The sequence below is a fragment of the Chinchilla lanigera genome, unplaced genomic scaffold (assembly GCF_000276665.1).
Source record: "Chinchilla lanigera isolate Chin_1 unplaced genomic scaffold, ChiLan1.0 scaffold00001, whole genome shotgun sequence".
Taxonomy (NCBI): domain Eukaryota; kingdom Metazoa; phylum Chordata; class Mammalia; order Rodentia; family Chinchillidae; genus Chinchilla; species Chinchilla lanigera.
In genome coordinates, this window is record NW_004955402.1 from 1,200,479 (window position 1) to 1,220,554 (window position 20,076).

At 55.5% G+C, this 20,076-nt stretch overlaps 1 protein-coding gene across 4 annotated transcripts in view; it reads right to left on the reverse strand.

The window, feature by feature from the left end:
* The window catches only part of Gnal (guanine nucleotide binding protein (G protein), alpha activating activity polypeptide, olfactory type), a 66,787-nt gene that overhangs the window by 17,964 nt on the left and 28,747 nt on the right, over nucleotides 1-20,076 (reverse strand). For all 4 annotated transcript variants that reach the window (XM_005372578.2, XM_005372576.2, XM_005372577.2 and 1 more), the window contains one exon: nucleotides 15,457-15,554. In XM_005372578.2, the coding sequence (XP_005372635.1) occupies nucleotides 15,457-15,554 (98 nt within the window). The remainder of the gene's footprint in view (nucleotides 1-15,456; nucleotides 15,555-20,076) is intronic.

The following is a 20,076-nucleotide window of genomic DNA, read 5'->3' on the forward strand; positions in this document are numbered from 1 at the left end:
GGACAATTGAAGCCTTTAAAGGAAATGCAGGCTTCCAATGGCAGCAGGCTCCTGCCAGCAGTAGCAAGGTGGAGGAAGGCGGGCCCCCTGGTGGGCGAGGCCTAACGGATTCCAGGGCGTCATTCCAGTCGCTGTCCACACCTCTGGCTCCCGGTGCCAGGGCCAGTCTCTGACCAGGGGCTCCGCAGCACCCGCATCTCCTTAGGGCACAGCTCTGACGATGTCGCCCCCAGCTCTGCAGCCAGGCCGAGCTCCTGCTGCGCCTGCTCCCTGCAGCTCTGCTGCCCCGTGCTGTTGGGCCAGGCTGAGGCCTGGACACTGCCCTTCCTTTGTGTTCCCTCCACGTCAGAGCACGGCACAGCTACCTCCCCACACACACCATGCCTGCCTCCCGGTGACTGTGCCGTCTCTGCCGCTGGCATCCTGCCTCCTCCTCCAGGAAGCTTCCCAGGACCCCAGCCGCTGTGGTGTGCCGCATCCCTGCACAGCACAGGGCGCAGGCCTGGCCGCGCCTGGCACCCCAGAGCCCCGGACATCTTGTCCCCTGCCCATGGGAGGCAGGGTGCTCCCTGCGCCCAGCAAACTTCCCCAGTGGGCTGCAGGGGGAGGGGCACCCTTACCAACAGCGTGGCTGAGGCCCCAAAGCAGAGCTGTCTTTCCAAATAAAACTTGCCTAGGAACATAATACACAGTTGACTAGCAGGGAAGCAGTCCCCTGGAAGGCGAGGACGGGGCACCCCCTCTGCTCTCCCATGCTGCTCTGGGGCTCTGGCTTTTCTTGCAGTTGGCCAATGGGTCGCTCGTCCTGTAGCCTGCACCCTGTACATACCAGACACGCACTCCCCCTCGGGGCTACCCTCTGCCCACAGCCCGCTCTCTTCCTCGTTTCCTTCTTAGTACTGGTGACTGAACCCAGGAGCACTGGGCTACGTCCCCAGCCCTTTTTAATTTTTTTTTTTTAAACAAAATTAGCCCTTTTTAATTTTTAAATTCTGGGCCAGGGTCTCACTAAGTTGCCCAGGCTGGCCTCAAACCTACAATCTTCCTGCCTCAGCTTCCCAAGTAGCTGGGATTGCAAGTGTGCACCACCATACCAGGCCCAAAGCTTCTTCCTAACACATTCAAATTCGGTGAGATGGTGTGGAGTCAGAGCGTGAGACCCTCTTTCCGGTGATGGTGTCAGTGATGCCTGTGTGCCCACACCCTGCTGGGCACTCTCCGTGACTTAGCTCCCTTCTTGCTCGCCAGCCTGTGAAGTGCGGGCATTAACATCCCCGAGGTCCGGGCCTCGTTCTGATCTGACAGATCTGGGAAGGATTGGACACCGGGTCCCACAGATGTGGTGAGGACCAGCGATACACAACGGGGCATTCAGTACGGATGACCGTGCAGAGTAACGGAAAGGCCACACGGCCTGAAAGACCCTGACGGGGCAGCTGTCCTGTGAGCTGCCAGAGGAGTGCGCGGGCTGGGCTGGCCACCAGGGCAAGGTCGGCTAATGTGTGGCTGTGTAATGAAGGCTCCCTTGCCTGATCTGCCCTCCCCGAGGGACGCCAGGGCAGGGTGGGGTGCATAGGGTGGCAGGAGCCGGGCACCCTGTTTTCGAGGCAGGGCAGGTGGGTCATGTGGGCTGACACTCCCAGGGGGCAGCAGCGCCCAAGCCCTGGCTCCTCCTCGTCCCTTGTGGCCCGGCCTTCCTCAGGGTGTGCGGCAGTCTGCAGCCAATGACCCTCACACACACATTCCTAGAGTAGGTGTCTATCCGGAGCCACACGCACAGACCCGGCTGTCCCCGGACTGCAGAACTTGGGCCGGACCACGTGGCAGCGCCCCAGCAGGACCCCAAGTCCTCTCCTCTCTGCTCACCAAGGGCAGCACCACCCAGCTCGCCCCTTGGAGTTCCTCCCCGCATCCCATCCGTCCCCCTTAACATCCACGGAGGCTACAGCCCCACAGCCTGGGCGGCCCTGTCAGACCAGTCTGCGTTCTCTTTTGTGTGTGTCTAGCAAAGGGAGGCCACTTGGGGATTACTACCAAAGGAGACTTTGGCCCCACAATTCTGATCATGCCCGAGAACCTTCTGGACATGATGCAGGCATGGGAAAAGAATATAGTTTATGATTCTCTCCTCAGTGGCATCGCTGTGGAGGACACCAGGACGGCTCTCCTTGAAAGAAGAGCAGTTGTCTCCATTTTGGCTAAATCTGGGCCTATTCTGTGTGTTGATGTGTGCAGAGGTGGCTAAGATCTGTCTTTATCCCCTCAGGTGGCGTTATGCAAGGCGAACGGGTCTGTCGAGGTGCTGATGTGCAGTCATTAAAGCAGTGGGACAGGGCAGCGAAGCGTCCATACCCAACATCCACATCCACCCCGGCTACTCCCCAGAAGAACCAAGAAAAAAGCAGGTGCTATTCCCTGGTAACTTCATTTGCTCTCATATAAACAATGAAATGGCTTCTAAAAACGCTGGCTTTCCTGAAAGTCAGAAATATTTTAAAGAAACTATAGTGAAACCTGGCCATATCTATTTGCACAAAAGTACTTTCAATAGTCAAGTCTAAACAGACAGACAGCTGAGAATTTAATATTTTATGTTCCTTAGAGCCTGCCAATTCAGAAAGTAAATACCCTTGCAAGCAAGTGTTTAACCAAATAAAGTAGGGTTGGGAAAGGGCGCTGAAGGCCTGTAGCTCCCAAGCAGTGTGTGTGAGCCAGGCTGCACGGCAAGTAACTCTTCTGGGTGTTAGAACATCGCAGAGGTTTGGCTGGGTGCCGCTCAGAGGCAGTGTGCGGTGGAGTTGAGGCCCTGGCTCGGTGGACCGTCCTCCTCGCCTAGCTCCTCCCAGCCAGTTTCCAGTGTAACCTGCACAGACGTGTGTCCGTCTGCTTGGCCGAGGCCTCCCTGGCCTGGGCGGGCGCCACCTGGCACCAGGACCTGGCCCTGTCGGACAAAGGTGCTCAGTCGTGTCTGCTGCCCGGGAAGGCACAAATTGCCGAAGGGAACAGCCTGCATATGCACGCACTGGTGAGCGTTTCGAGGAGCACGTTACATATGTGTGTGTACGTATCATACCCGGCACGCACGTATGCATATGTTGACATTCTACACACAGGTAGGACTTTTCTATCACCTCTTTTTTGTGCTGCTGGATACTGAACCCAGGACCTCACACATGCTAGGTAAGCGCTCACCACGGAGCTGTGCTCCCCACCCCAAATCCACCCCCTTCACGTGGGCCACGGCTGTAATTCGGAGCTTTGGGCCGTCTCAAGGCCACTGTTCCTCAAATGTGGTTAACTCAAAGCCCGGCTTTGAAAACAAAGATGAAAGGGGTTGGCAGGAAACCCCAGGCAGCAGCTGCGTGGGTGCGGGGGCCAGGTGGAGAGTTACCACAGCAGGCCCACAGCCGTGTGTCCTGACGGCGCCCAGACACCACGCTGGCCACCCCTGTGCCCAGCATTGCTCCTTTTGTAGCCAACGACCTTCCGTGCGGTGACGCTGAGGACCGACTCCACACCCCTGCTTTAGAGGGAGGCCCCCACCCGGCACCCACGCGGCAGGGGCTGCGGACGCCCCCCAGGCTGCAGGACGAGCGTCCTCAGTGGTGCTGGTTTTTCTGAGGAGCAGCCTCTACGTGTCCCTGAGTCTGCTTGGGCTCTCACGCGCGCCCGGTGCCCCGAGGCGCAGCCTAACTGCAGTGACCTGGGCGGGCCGGCTCCGTCCTCCGGGGCTCAGTTTCTCACTTACGTGAGCTTTGCGCGCTCGGAGTCAGCAGGAATGCCTGCACTGGGTCTTCAGCAGGGGGCCCCCTCTAAGCTGCCACCTAAGCACACCCCCAGCGTTCTGTATAGATTCACTGGGATTTTCTAAGAAAAGCGGGTTGCAAAGCCCCCTGTCTGCGGATCCGTGCTAGGTGTCCGCGGGTCTCTCGGGGAGGTGTGGGCAGGCCCAGTGGAGCACAGAGGCAGCTGTTTTTGTTCCTAGGAAGGAACGCCCTGCAGAAGGGAACCGGCCCTCCAGGGGGTGCCTGGAGACTATCCGGGCCAATGGAGCAGATGCGGCTGGAGGCGCAGGCCCAAGCCACCGTGTGGTCGCTGGCGCCGGCCTTGGGTTCCTCTTCCTGGTCCTCTCTGCCAGCCTGCCATGTTCCCTTTCCCAAGCGAAGTTCCCTCCCTGCCTGGAGACCTGCTGCACCATCTAACTGTGACCAGTCCTGGCTTGTCCCACTCAGTGGCTTTTGGGCCACGCACCTGAGCGTCAGGGTCAGGGCTGGGGCTGCTGACCATTCCCACGTAACTGGTTAGAACTGGAACATGAAGCGGTCAGCTCCTAAATCGAACAGTCAGCATGCGAAGTCGTCAGGCCTTTCTGCTGTGTACCAAACCTCCTTCCTGGGGACCCGTCTGTCCCTGATGGAAAGAGACCCTCAGAAGTGGGGATGAGACCTTTCCCAAAAAGCTGATGGGGTGTACATGGATTGACTGACTGACTGACTAAGTGTGTGCGCGGTTAGCTCGTGTCCTCATCCATGCAGTGGCAGGGTATACCTGCACGGACCTGCTTGCATGCTTGCCGTGGGCCCCAGCCTTCCCTGGGTGTCCTGTCTCCAAGACGTGAAGTTCAGCAGGGCTGTGCTTTGTGACGGCGTGTGCACAGGATGGAGGGTGCGCATCCCCTCCGCCACAGGTCCCCAGGCTTCGGGGAATCCTCCCGGTTCTGGCCCAAGCTCCCTGAAAGCTGCCATTGCTGTCCAGGGAACACTCACCAGGACTTGGCTTTTGGTCGTAGAGGGGCTGAAATTTAGCTTTGGAGTCAAAGCCTAACGATTTTGTGGGCGTAAGCTTGTATCTTTAGTTAGGAAACATGATTTTGAACTAAGTCATTACATATGAGACCTCTGAACTAAAATAAGGTGCATATGCTTTCTTTTGCCACTTGGTAGAGTGAAGTCCCAGCCAGATGGACAGCACCGGGGACAGGGAAGGGAGGGGCAGCCGTGCGCTTGTGCTGTCTTACCAGGCACAGGCATTTTTGTGGCATGATCGAAATATACGGTGAATGATTAAATTTTAAAATGTATTTAAAACGTACAGTCCACAGCCCTCTAACGGCCACAGCTTTCTTCTCAAAGCCCTGCACAGGGGAAGGTGTCACCGTGCTCCACGAGTGGCACGTGGTCCGCCGGGAGGAGGTGAGCCACGGCACTCTGAGCTGGAGAGCCTCCTCCCCCTCCTCATTTCTGTGGTTCTGGGGACTGATCCCCGGGCCTTTTCATTAATCTACATCCCCAGCCCCCTTTTTATGTTTAGAGACAGGATCTTGCTAAGTCCCTAAGTTGTCCAGGCTGGGCTTGAACCTACAGTCCTCCTGCCTCAGCTTCCCAGAGCCTGGGATCACAGGCGTGCACCCCCGTGCCTGGCAGAGAAGCCGTCTAAGAGGGGCCTCCCAGAGCCAAACGCAGTCCGCCCTCTGATCCGGAACTCCACAGCCTTAGATTCACCCACTGCAGACTGAGAATGTCTGAGGTGAGGAGGAATGGCCTCCAAACCAAAGTCACCTCCCTACCCACAACAGCACAGAGTGTCGCCCAGGTACACAGCGCGGCCTCAAGAGGACCTCAGGCTCGGGGAGGACACCACGCCCTGCTATGGACACCGAGGCTGTCTGTGGTGGCGGCCTGGAGCCTGCCCTGGGGACACAGCGCAGCTCTCTCTGCTCCGAGGCTGGACAGGGGAGAAGGCGGCCTTCCGGCTGGTGCATGCCATGTGGCACTTCTCAGTTAAGAGACCCGAGGCGTCACTAAACTGTTCAACCGGCATCAGTCAGAGCTTCCTTTTTTGGGCAAAGTCTTGTCTGTCTGAGGGGATAAATTTAGTCACTGCGTGTACCTCAGCAGAAGGTCACAGCAAAGCAGCTTCCTCCCAAGCAATCCTGCCTCAGAGGCCAGTCGAGGGCCTTCGCTCCTCCACGGAAGTCACGCGGGCGCTGGGGTCCCCTGCATAGCACCGCCGTCGTGGGCAGCACGGGAGGCTGCGCTTGGTTTAGAGCTCCTCGAGTCAAGCAACAATGGTGTCAGGGGTCCCGGTTACTGTGAGACGGATGCTCTGTGGTTGTTAAGGGTTTGAATGGTACCGTTGACATGTGCTGGCCGGGGGAAGATCTCCTTTCTTCCTTTCTGAATGCGTTTGTTGGTATGAAACAATCAAAGAGCGGCTTGCAGACACCCCGAGTTCAGTTGTAACAGCTTTGGTTCCTTTCTTTGACCCTGTGGCACGCCCTCAAGATTCCGGGGGGGCGGGGGGCGGGCACTTGGATCCTGCACCCTCGGGCTCTCAGAATGCAGCCGCTGCCTCGTAGCAGCGGGCGTCAGACATGGTCCTCAGTCTCCATCTTGGTTTTGTATAGGGGAGGGGATCCGGGGCTGAGCCTGCCTCTACCGCTGAGCTGTACCCCAGCCCCAGGGACCTTTCTTTATGTCCAGGTAATACCCACTGCGTGGGGACAGCACCTTTGTTCATCCACTCACCGGCTGGCCCACACCGGGGTTGTTCCCTCTCCCCCTCAGTGTGTCGCTCTGTGATTATCGTTACTATCATCGTCATCACCATTATTATTTTTGAGACAGGGTCTCACTGTGTAGCCCACGTTGGACTTGAACTCACGGTGACCGTCCTCCCTCAGCCTCCCGAGTGCTGGGATTACAGGTGTGCACCGTCATGCCTAGCTCTTATCATTACTGTCGTTATTAGTTATTCTTACCCAGTAAGTGCACACACTGACCCGCTCACTGCGGTGTTCCGTGCACCCTCACATCCCGGCTGGTCACGGCCTCCCACCCGCTGCTACTCTCTTTTCACTGCTCCGAATAATGCTGTGATGCGCAGACATTGTACCTTTCACCAGCTGAGCTTCGGGGAAATGAGTTTTGCACACTCGAGGACGGTGGATGGTGCAGGCTGAGAAAACACAGGTGTAGGACACACATCTGCCAGGACCAAGGGAACGCCCACCTTGTGCCAGGGGCCACGGGCAGCACTACGCCCAGAGAGCTGCTAAGCCTGGCACACGGCCCTTCCGGAAGGCTGTTCACAGCACCCAGTTTGATGTATTCATTCATGATGCTCAGGTCTAAAATGGCACGAGACTCTAATCGATGCTACCAAATCTCAAATCCAAGGAGCACTGCTGTGTTGTGCTGTGTCCACATCCTATGGAAATAACTTCTTACAAATTCCCTCCAACTTCCACAAAGATGACTTTCTTTTAGAGATCTTAAGATGTAATTTCGGCATGGAAACTGCATTTTGAATTTGTTTTTTTTTTGTTGTTTGTTTGTTTTGAGATGAGGGTCTCGATAAGTTGCTATGTCACCCAGCCTGGCTTGTAACCTGAGATTCTCCTGCCTCGGCCTCCCGAATAGCGGAGATTACCAGCGTGCACCAGTATGCCCAGCTTTGAGTCTGCATTTCTACTTTCTGTTTCTCCCTTCCTTTTGAACACTTTGAGCAGATAAGGGAAAGCGAATGTAGACACAGGTACAGTCTGAAATTTCCTGGATCTGGATCTGAATGTGCTCGGCAGCTGTCTCTGCCGTTGCCACGCCCAGCGTGTTGGTGAAGCAGCTCGTGCACGGGTCAGGAGCACTTTACTGCTGCAGAGCACCTGCTGTCCACGTCTGAGTGGAATCTGTCTCTTGTTTTTCTTTGGTAGTAAGTAGAAAGGCCCAAACTAGGCAGAGGCGAATGATCAGAGGTCTCCATACTCCCTGACGTCTAAGCTAAAACACACCAGAGGGCCCCACTGTTTCATTTTTGTTTTTTGAGATGGGATCCCATGATGCTTTCTAGGCTGACCTCAAACTCCTCCTGCCTGTGACCCTCATGCCTCAGCCTCCCAAGCAGGTGTAACTACAGGAGCATCCAGCTGAGAGTCTTATTCTAAAGTGTTTACCATGTGCATGATTCGGTAGCTTTTTTGTACGTCCAGAGCTGTACAACCGTCTGCACAATTGCTTTTAGGAACCTTTCATCCTTCAGAAGGAACCGCTGCGGCCCCTGGTTACTCCTCGCCCTGTCCCCAGCCCAGCACTCTGCCTCCACTGGCCACCCACTGGTCCCCTGCCGGGCGGGTCCATCCGGGTGGATGCCCCATCGGCAGGGGGCGTGGGAGATTTCTGTGTTTTGGCTCCTGTGAACCGCACAGCTGTGAATATTCATCTACAGGTTCCTGGGCTTTGTTTCCAGTTCTCTTGGGAATAAGCCCAGGAGTGGGGCTGACACGCTGTTTTGGCCCTGTCCCAAGGGGACTGGGTCCCTCCCACCACGCACACAAGCAGGCTGAGCGTGCTGCGTCCTTGTCCGCCTCTTCTTTAGCTGACCTTTTGACGACAACCTTCCTAGCAGGTGAAAGCAGGGTCGCACGGGGTTTTTAATCTGCAGTTCCCTAATGAGCAGAGATGTGCAGCATCTCTCGGAGTGTACTGGCTATTCACATGTCTTAACAGGGAAGCGTCTCTTCACACCTTTGCCAATTCAGTTGTTTGCCTATTTTGCCTTTAAATTTATTTACATGGGTTTTTCATGTAATAGAAACCATACAGTATTTAAGCTTGTGTCTGATTTATCTCATGTACCATTATGGTCTCAAGGTGCACCCATTTTCCTGCAAATAGCTCCAGTTTGTCCTGCTTTGTGGCAGAGCTCCACTGTGCACAAGTACCACGTCTTCTGCACCCATTTATCTGCTGATGGACACACGGGCAGCTCCCAAGAGTTAGCTGTTAGGAATTGTGCTGTCACACCTATGTACGTGCCAGTCTAAAAACTGAGCTGCTCATCTTTTTATTATTGAGTTCTAGGAGTGCTTTATACGTTCTGAATATCAGCCCTGTATCAGCTACATGGCTTACAGATATCAGTGAGCTGTTGGTTCGCTTTATTGAACCGTGAGGACCTTTAGTAAAAAAAAATTAGCCCGGTTTTCTGTTGAGTACGGTGATTGCAACACTGACTGGGTGGAGATGCAGAGAAGGCAGAGTCCCTTCCGGCTCTGAGAGAGAGCAGGCACCCGGGACGGGCCCTAGCGTAGACACACTGGGCCGCGCCTCTCTCCCCTCGTGGAAGCAGCAGATACTTAAACATAACTGTAACCAATCCTCTCACACACTCAGATGTCTTCTGTGCCACACTGTAAAAGGGCACTACCCGCTTACTAACCTGTGCTACTATGTAACTTCTCTTCTTCAGCTGGTTTTTACTGCTGCTGGGGAGAGTTCACGTTAGGCAATGCTCCACTGATGCGCTGCACCCTCACATCCTTGTATGATACACTTTTGCCGCTGAGCTATATCCCTGGCCCTTTGAAATGATACACTTTTAAAATTTCGAGACAAGGTCTTACCAAGGCTGGCCTCAAACCTATGATCCTCCACACTTCTCATCACCTATATTTACACATAGTTTTCTTTCCCCTTACATTTTATTACAAAATATTTCAGAAATTAAATAAATTTGAAATAACTTTAAATGAATATCCACTGTTTAGAGCTTGCCATTGCCATTTTACTGTACTTTGTTTGAGTGGAGGTTTGCTTTGTTGCGCAGGCTGGTCTTGAACTCCTGGTCTGATGTGATCCCCCTGTCTCAGCCTCCTGAGTAGCTGCAGTCAGGCCTACCCACCTGTTTTTACTGTATCTTTAAGGATCACACATCTACCTATTCTTCAATCCCTCTTTAATGCATATCAAAGAAAGTGAAGATGGCAGTATATTTTCTTATAAATACTTTGGCACAAAGGTCATTATCTAGATATGTTTGTTCACAGCTTTTTCTTCTAATGCAAACTTTACGTCCAGTGAACTAGATTTTTAATTGTACCTCTGCTGAGTTTTGACCCAAACTCCCAGCAATACATTATGCATATTTTTCAACATGTCAAATATACTGCTGTTTGGAAGGAAGGTACTGCCCGTCCCCCATGCTGGGGATGGAACCGGTTTGTTCCTGCCAGGCACATGCTCCGCCCCCTGGCTGCACCCTGCACACACACGGACGCGAGCACTGTCACCCTTGAGCAGGTCCCTGCAGCGCACAGTGCCCAAAGCCACAGGGCGGCCCAGGCCTCCCATGGGCGCTTGTCCTCACGGGAACGCGGCCCCAGGGCTGCAGAGCCGGCATTTATCAAGTCTCACTGAGGCCCAGGGCGCTAGGGACGGTGAAGACTCGCTGGCGACCTAGGAATCCAACTTGGGACATTTCTGATAAGTTTCCTTTTCACATTTCTGCATAATTTAATGTAAAACGTTTCATATGATTACAAGGAAAACTTTTAAAAAAAGTTTTCGCTCCTGTTGGAGCCTCCTGCACATATGCCAGGCTGTCGGAACACAGCCCCTGGGCCAGCAGGGACGAGCGGTCACGTGACCCACACAGAGCTCACCTGTCTTCTCTGGCCACTGAATTTCAACTCTGCTTCTATCAAAAGGGCCGCAGAGACCTTCTGGTTTACTTATAAAAAGAAGATGCTGCAACACGGGCACCTAAAATAAACTTTCCTCTAACAAATTATCACCTCGGTTTGATGCATTTGTTCTGTCAAAATGCACTTGGCCTTGGCCTTTGCTGTGGACTGCAGGAGGCTCTGCGGCGATGTACTTTGGACTGGCGCTGGTTTTGGATCCCACCTTGGGGCCCCGGGCCCCGGAGCCGTCGGGGGCTGTGACGCGTCTGTGAGTGGCTGAGGTGACCCCTGGGTCCTCACTGCCGGCCTGGCTGAGCAGCCTTGGCCGCCTCTGCGGTGCTGGTGTGGCACCAGGCCGCGGGCTGCAGGACAAGGGCTGCTTTCTGCACACGCTGAGCCAGGCCCTGCGGCTCAGACAGTGCGTTTTCTTCGCTTTGGGTTTATTCTGCACTGTAGTTCAGCGGCGCCAGGTTTGAAGCCTTCAGTGGGTCTAGCAAGAGACAGCGGAGGGCAGGGAGGACCAGGCCCCCGCCCAGTCCGAGGATTAAATTCGAACCGGTGGCCAACCGAGCTCTCCACGCCAGGACGCCACTCAGACACTGAAAACACTGTTTCCACCAGGGCGTCTGTGGGAGCCTCGGGCTGCGGCTCTCGGATGTGGGCAGAAGTGAGTGGCCAAGGCTGAGGGGCTTCCGCTACGACGACGGCGGGCCTGCTGCTGACTAACCCCGCCATCCCTCATAGCGGAGGGGAACATTGTCATACGCTGCGCTTAGTGGGCAGTTCCCATAGTTCAGAATCTAACCCAGGAATCAGTTTGGGTAGAAATAAAATCAGGAAGCGCCTGCATGTGCCCACAGGTGGTTGTTTCACCTGGAAGGAGCCCAGCAGTGTATGGTAATGCGCGTATTTAAAGCTGTATTTTGTGAACACTACACGACCTGTAAAAGACCGACTTTGCAGTTGGCTTGTTGGTGCTGACAGTGTCGGGGTCACCCTGAAAGCCCAGTCCCCCAGGATCTCCCAGCCACATGGGGCGCTGGGGCTGAGGGCCTGGTTGTGAAGACTCGGGGGATGCCCAGGGAGAGATCTCGACTGAGGCAAAGGCTCCCCGACCTTGGCCCAGCTCGCCCCACTCTCCGGGGGCTGCTGTCTCTCTGGGAGGGTGAAGCCACTCAGGGCTGTACCCTCAGGCGCCGCCTCCTGGGGTGCAGAGCCTCGCCCCTACTCCTGGAGCCGAGGTGCTTAGGGTCACATGGAGCCACGTCTGATTTTACAGGGCTGTTCTAAAGATCCAATTCTCTCTGATTTTCTTTCTCCTAAAATAGCGATTTCCATGGTTACACGCTCACTTAGCAGGAGGCCTCAGAGGAGATGCGTTTTGGATAACAGAGACCGTGTTTTCGTCCTCACAGTAGGAACCCGGAGAGTCGGTCTGGATGCTGCCCCCCGCTCGAGGCTGCGTGGACGCTCGTCGCTGTCCCCACAAGCTCAGCACCCCACACTTGGCCCTGGAGACCGTGCGGCACTGCGGGACCCTTAGTCCTGGGCGGGGCGTCCTGCTCGGACACACGGGAGCCCGGGGGCTGTCACACGCAGGCCGGGGTCCTCGGGGACCCCAGCCGGCCCCGTGCTAGAGTGGGGGAAATGCAGGCGGGGAGAGAGCAGACAAGGAGAGCCGTGACTTTGAGCTGCGGGACGCGTGGCTGTGCAGGTCCTTCCCTCGAGCAAAGCAGGCCCACAGGCTTCTGAGGGCCTGGGAGGCACAGCTGGGGCTGTGAGCTCCTCCCCAGAAAGCAGCCAGGGATGGGCTCAGGCCAGGGAAAGGGGTTGCGACCTAACGCCGCCAGGTAGTGGCCGGCAGGGCGGGGGCGCTGCTCCCAGGCCCCATCCCCAGAGCCCTCCAAGCCCCCCTGGGAGTTGACCCTGCCCACGCTGCCCCGTCTCCTGTGGCTGCACCGCCTCACCAGCCTGTGCTGCTCCTACAGGCGCGTCCCCCAGTCTCCTCCTCTGCAGCGGGAGTCGGGGTTCTGCACCCGGCCCCATCCCCACGAAGGGCCCTCCATCCCCACGAAGGGCCCTCCATCCCCTGGACGCGGTCCAATGCCACCCCTGGCGCTGCCTGCCCCTGCTCCCCCAGGAGGCCGCCTGCAGGTCACAGAGTGGATGGGAGGGGGTGCGGGTGGGTGTGGAGCCGGAACAGCAGAGGGGGAACCTGGTGCTGCCCCCGAAGCGCCCGGGAGAAGCCCTCCCTCAGGGCAGCAGGACCGAGGTTCCCTCCTCCTGCGCCACACCGCAGGCCCGGACCCCGACAACCTCCCACGGCCCACACCGCCCGTGCCCTCGCTCACCGCCGGCCCTCTGCACATCGCACTCTCAGGTGTGAAGTGGGCAGAAGCCCCACACACCCTGGGGACCTGGCCTGCCTTCGGAGAGGCCCTGGCCCCGGCAGGAGGGGAAGGACCAGGCAGAACCCGCAGGATGCCAGGCCAGGCCAGCCCTGACTGCAGGCCCCGCTCTCCCTGCCTCCGGCCACCTTGCTTCTCAAAGCTGGGGCATAATTCACAGCACACAACTCCACACGACACAAACGGTTCTGAGGTGTGCAGTTCAGGGGCCTCACACAGTCACTGGGCTCTGAACCGTCACCCAGAGACACCGCTGCCTCGGGTCATCACTCCAAGCCCTCTGCCCAGCCCTGGCAGCCACGTGTGCGCCTCCGCCTCTGCGACCCGCCTTTTGGGCTGTTTCCTGGGAATGAAGTAATGCACATGCGGCCTTTGCACCTGGTTCCAAGCTTGTCTGTGGTGCAGCGCAGGCCGTGACCCGTCCTTTTTCACTGCTGTATAGCTCTCTACGGTGTGCACAATTGCATTTTGTTTACCTAGCCCTAGCAGAATGTGGCAGCACTGAGAACCTCTGTGCCCAGATAACCCACGACTCCACCTTGGAGGAGGTGACCTGAACAGGTCCGGCTCGGTCCCCTCCTAGCAGGACTCCAGGTCCAAACACAGCACTGCTGAGTGAGGTGGCGGTGCCTGAGAGTGGCCCCAGGCCACAGGTCCGACCTCTCTGGAGCAGCTCCGCGACAGGGAAGGGGAAAGGACACACGGACCCCCAGACGGCAGCGAGGGGCGCAGGCCACAGAGTCCAGGCTCACAGTTCAGGTACGGCCACCACCCGGAGGGTGGCTCCACAGACAGTGCAGCCGGAAACCCCAACTCCTGCTGACCCTGCGGCCGCCCCACTGTCCCAGCGCAGCGCCTTCCAGCAGTGTCTGTGGAAGGACAGCTGAGCTGCCAGGATGACCAAGCACAGTACCCAGGACTGTGCACAGCACCTAGTACTTGATACCAGTAACAGGCCGCTGTGCTGCTGGGTGGACGTGCTGCAGCAGACCTCTTACCTCATCTCTGCAGGACAGACCAGAGCCTGGGGAGGCCGTCAGGCCCAGGACGCTGTGCGTCAGGGGGAAAGACAGGCAAAGCTGCGCTCTGCCACCCCAGGCTGTGTGTGGCTGCCCCTGGTCCCCGCTGTGCCCTGCTGGGCCCCGTCCCCATCCCGGAGCAGCGGTGTTGGGGGGAGCTGGGTTGGGAGTGGGAGGCCTGGGGTGGGGCCCCTCCTTCCTCTTCCTCCCTGGGGCCCCAAAGCCCAGCAGGCGCCACCTCCTGATCCAGGTTTCTGGCCCCCAGAGCCCTCCCTCCCGCTCCAGGTGCGGGTGGGACTGCGGTGTGGACTACTCATGGGGGGCTTGGTCCTGCAGAGACGGGGCCTGTGCCACACGGCCACCCTCCCCGCGCCACGTGGGGCCGCATCTTCGGCCCGGCCTCCTGCAGCCCGCACCTCCCTGCTGCCTGGCTCCGTGAGGGGCACTGACACCCCCCCACCCCATCAGGGCACTGACCAGAGCCTCTTCCTGTCCCTGCCTCTCTGTCTGTCTGGGCCGCCCTGCAGCCCTGGCCTCCAGATCCTCTCGTGGTCCCCGCTTCCCTGCACACTGCAGTGCCCGGTGCCCGTCACAGAGGGAGCCCGCCCGGGTCGGCCACCGCGCCCTCCCCTGAGATCGCGTCGCTGTCTCTCCAGGGGCTGGGTGCGAGTCCTGCCAGTACCCAGGCCAAGCTCAGACTCCCAGTGAGCGCCAGCGCTCAGCGCTCCCGGCTGTCAGGTGGGACACGCCTCGCTGGCCCGAGTTACACAACGCCCCTCGCTGCGTGCGGCTTTTGTTCCCAGAGTAGCAGTTGCTTCCGGACGTTCGATATTTCACATTTCTCTGGGGACTCTGCTGTCTAACAGGCATGGAATGGAGCTGAGACAGCAAAAGACAAGAGGGGACCAGTGTTTCAGGGACGAACAGCAGGCGGCACCAGCCCCAGGCCTTTCTCGTTCTTTTTCATCAGTCTTTTCTGGCCCTCAAGTAGCTATTTGCGAAACTACTTTCCACCTGTACTCTGATGCATATGAGATGAGCATGTTACTTTCAGTGAGAGCTCGGATTTCATCATGAACATTGATACTTTAAAAAAAAAAATGTGCCAGCACTGTGGGAGGCTGAGGCAGGAGGATCACACATTCAAGCCCAGGCTGGGAAACTTGGCAACTTAGTGAGACTCTGTCTCAAGATAAAAACTAAAATAAAAAGGCTGAGGTGGTAGCTCAGTGTGAAGGCCCTGGGTTTCATCCCCTGTACTGAAAAAAATTAAATTGGAGATCCCTGCTCCAAAATTAAAATATAGTTCGGAATACGTACACACACTGTCACTTAAAATGTGTCTGTGGCTCTCACACAGACAGGAAAGAGCGGACAGACTTGGAAATGACAGTCAGGGCAAGACAGTGGAACTGTGTAGGTTCTTCCCTGAAACACTGACTCCGGTTGGATGTCTCCACCTTCCACGTCCCGGACGTGTTGGTTTGGAAAGCTGCTTTTGCAGTGAACTGTCAACCTTGCGCACCGGGTGCGGAGCCCGGGTGCCCACGCCCACCCCGCCACCACTTACTATTGCGCGCAGTCGATGAGCTGGTACTCGTTGGACCTCTCGAAGCACGCCTTCACCCCCTCGTCATCCCAGAGCTTCTTCACGTGGTCAAAGAACTCCTGCGTGGGAAAGAGGCACCGGTGAGAAAACGCGGCATCTGGGCCGCACGGAGTTCAAGGTGAAAAGTCTGGAGACAGCTGCAGGTGGCCCGGTCTCTCCCCGCAGCTCTCGCGTCCGCGGGATGGAAAGGTGCGTGGCTGAGTTCCCACCGCGCGGTGGTCGGGTCCCACGGCCTTCCTACCACTCCGGGAAGTGTCCCCGTGAAAGGTGGGAGTCAGAGCTAAGTTCCGGTCCACACGCCGGGCCGAGGGGCTGGTCCTTGTGCTCGGAGGCTTGGCGCTGAGTCGCACCCAGCTGACAGCAGAGGCGCGTGTGGGGTCCCACCTCCAAAGCGATACCTTTTTGTGCTATAGTCGTGGGTTTTGGGGTAGTACTCAAGGTACGGTGGGTTAAGGGTGACCTGTGGCCCGGGGTTCACCTGACAGCCACGAGCTCACAGTGCTCCTCTGACCCTGACTTTTCTCCTTTCATTTACGTCATTGGCTTGACCACATGAACGGGTGTGCTGCTGGGAATCAACCCCAGGGCTCTGCCACCAAATCGGGGGTCAGCGCCTACACTCAGAGTTGGAACCAATCTTTGGGGCGAGCCCTGCCTGTGTATGAAAGGCTGACTGCGCCCCCCCACTTCCCTGCTTCTACGCAGTGCTCCCTTTCCCTGACCTTTCTGTAAGAGCCCACCTGGCCTGACTCTGCTGGCCCCCCACCCGCTTGCCAGCAGAAGCACTGCTGTCCGCAGAGAACTCAGCTCAGCACTGGTGTTCACAGTGGACAAGCACAGGAAAGGAGATAGGACCGGACAAGGAGGTCTGCAGGCCCCGGGGACATCTGTACACACCCAAAAGTTTACCTGGGACACTTCAAAGCACTCTGCCCACCGAGATGCAAACTGCCAGAAAACTTTAACCGCAGATGTTCACCGGGATCGTCCCACCTACTGTCCCCGCCTTTTCTCCATCCCTATAAAAGGGGCACACTCCTCTTTGTCTGGGGCAGATGGTCTTATTGTGCTCTCTGCCTGAGCCCAGGCCCAATAAATTCTGCCCCACGTTGCCTTACACAGCCTGGTGGTCTCTGCTGCTTCCCGGTTACACCTCCTCTCCTGCAGGCCCTGCAATACCTGATCTTGAGCTGCAGCTCTGCGAGCGCACTTGGTCCCTCCTGGAACAGGCGGGACACCGTGCAGAGCGAGGCTTTCACGGGGCAGAGCGGACCATGTCCACTGCCGTGCCGTGGGCCACACCAAGAGGCCATCTCAGCACAGTAGCCGTTTAAGTCGAATTTTCTAAACCTCAAGTTAGCTCTGGTTCATTTGGAACATTCCTGTGAAGTTTCCTGCCTCAGAAACAGAATTTCTAATAGGCTGTATCATTTTTTTCAGGGAGCTGATGGAGAGCAATTCAAAAGTCTGTGTGGGATCTCTTATCGCTGGAAGCACCTTGAGTTCGTTATTTACAATTTCTGTCCATCAGCGAATCTAACTCAGCACTGTCGTCACTCGGCATCCAGGGTGCTGGCTCCAGAACGCTGGTGGACTCCAAAACCCGAGGTGCACAAGCGCTGGTATAAACAGCACAGGATTTCCATAGCACCCGAGCCACCCATGTGCCCTAAATCATCTCCGGGTGACTTACCACACAGACACGATGGGAACTGCCTTGAGAGCAGGTGCTAGACTGTGTTGTTTTGTGAAAACAAGAAAAAAGCCTGCGCGTTTCAGTACAGATGCCCTTTTCCCTCAGATATTTTTGATTCTCAATTGAGTTCTCAGATGTAGAACTTGTGGACACGGCCGACCAACTGTGCGCTTAAGATTATATTTGGGAACAGCTTTCTGAAACTGCTCTTAAACAGAAGCAAACAGAGCCCTACAAAAACAGACTGATTAAAATCCTAGTAGCCCCAAGCCCGCAGCTTGGGCAGCAACAGCAGCAGTGAAGCCAAATGAGAGGAGGTCCCCGCAGGCCCGCGGGAGCCCTGGTGTCCAGGCGGAGGTCTGGGGTGGCCGCCAGTGTCTCTTCCTGACTCAGCCCTGGGGAGGTGAGTTAGTTCCCACTTCCAAGTGACGAGGTCAGAACTACTAAGTACCCGTCCCGTGTTCACCCGCCTGCAAGATGGTCGGAGCCGGTCTCAAAAGCGCACCGGGGCCTGCCGGCCTCTGCTTGGCCTGCCGTGGGTCTTGGGCTGGAGAAGGTGGGGCCGCACGCATGTGGACGGCGTCTGCCGCGCTCCTCTGTGCTCCCAGGGGACCAGGTCTTCTTCAGCTACTCTTGGCATCCCTTTGGCACAGCTTGTTGGGGCCCATTTTACACGCCACAAAGCTCACTGCCTTCTACAGTCACACCGCCCCAGCCCGTCAGGGTGGACGCACTGCCCCCTTAGCTGGCCCTCCCACTCCTTGGCAGCCCAGCCCTGCCCACGCCCCCATCTGCACCACCACCTGCCTGTCACTGTCGTTCGTCTTTTCTAGGAATTCCACGCCACACACTCACAGCATCTTTTGTGTCTACCTTATTTTGCTTAGCACGGCATGGGTGAACTCTGCCTGTTTTGTTGTGGGCATCGGCAGTTTGCCTTTTACAGCGATGACCGTGCCGCTGGGGATGGACCCCGGCTTGTGCATGCTTAGGAAATGCTCCGCCTCTGACGGCGCCCGACCTCTCTTTCTTGGTGCCGAGCTCTGCTGCCCTGTATGAACACCACACGGGTCACCAGTCACAAGTGAGAGGCATCGGGTTACTCGCGGTTCTGACACTGCACAGCGCTGCTGCGGGTGTTTGTGGGTGAATCTCTGCGTGGACATTTACGTTCACTGTTCGTGGTCAGGGGTGGCGTCGCTGGGTGCTATGGTAAGTACTGTAAACAGTTAGCTTCAGAAACTGGCAAGTCGTCTTCCACAGGGGCCAGTCCACTTTACAGCGCCAGGAGTCACACTCAAGAGCTCCAGTTTGCCGTCCTCTTGATTTTTAATTATATGGTACTTCACTGCGGTCTTTCTTTGCTTTTTTTTTTTTTTGGTAGTAGGAATCAAACTTAGGACCTTGCACTTGCCAGGTGGCTGCTGTGGGGCTGAGCTACATCCTCGCCCCTCTTGCATTTCTTTAAGGACAGTGTAGGATATTATTACATTATCGGCTACTTGCCTGTTTTCTTTCTGAAGTATCTGTTCAGATCCATTGTCCATTGAAAAATTGGGTAATTTCTGATAACTGAGGGTTTTTTTGTTCTGTTTTGTGTTTAAAACAAGAGTAAGACATTAAAAAACCCCATGAACTGCTACTGCAGAATAACACTTTATTCCCAAGCATATCTTGCTCTGAAACTTTCTTATCATTAGAGAACATAGTCAAACCTACCCTGTGTTAAAAATAACAGATTTCCCTGAGTTCTCTGTGAATACCCACCCTTAGCACTACTCCCAAGCACACTTTCACTTCAAAGCTTCTTGGACTTATTTTTACTTTTACTGGAAGCTCTTTACACCCCTCAACCTCTCCTGGAATTGAGAAACTGTCACCACCACTCCATCCTGGAACGACCTTGCTTTTGAGTCTGGTATTTACTCCTCTTTTCAGCACCACAAATAAATGCATGAAAGTGTAGAGGCACCTGCATTCCTACCCTGATGGCGACGCAGTTCTCAACAGCTGAGCTAGGAAGCAGTCTAGCTGCCCAATAACTGCAGTTCATAGCAAAATAGAGCGTTTATTACTCAGCCATAAAAAAGAACAAAATCCTGTCCTTTGCAGGAGGATGGGTGGAGGTGGGGATCGTCAGGGTAAATAAAATAAGCCAGGCTCTGAAAGCCAAATATCACATTTTCTCTCACACGTGGAAACTAAAAAATCAATAAGTAGATTAAAAAGAAATGACTTCAAAAATCATCTAGATTCAAGTCTTTGTCAGCTTTAGATTTGCAAATATTGTCTCGAACTATAGTTGCATTTTAGTTTTCTTAAGGATTAAATTTTGATGTCAAATTAATTTTATTTTCTTTTAGGGTTTTTGGTTTAATCAAACTCAAAAATATTTCCTGTTTTCTTCTAAAAATTTCATAGTTTCAGCTCTTTCATTTAAGTCTAGATCCATCGGTGTTAATTTTGGGGTACGGTATGAGGAACATTTGCTTCTCCAGCGTATGTGCAGAAAAGAGGACCCATTCCCCACCAAGGCACCTTGGTACCTTTGTTGAAACTGATCATATAATCATGGGTCTACTTAGAGACCCTCAATTCTGTTCCAGAGATCTACATGATACATCTTTAAGCCAACACCAGACTGCTGATTACTGTGGCTTTCTAGTAAGTTTCAGAGTTAGGCAAGTTTTTGATTTGTTTTGTTCTTATGTTGGGGATTGAACTGGAATCTCAGACATGCTGAATATGCGGTCTCACACTGAGCCCACTCCCAGCCTCCAACTTAGGTCGTTTCAAGTCCTTCAATCTTATTCTTCTTTCCTGAGATCATTTTTTCACACACGTTTTAGAATTAACTTGTCAGTTTCCAAAGAAAGCCTGATGAA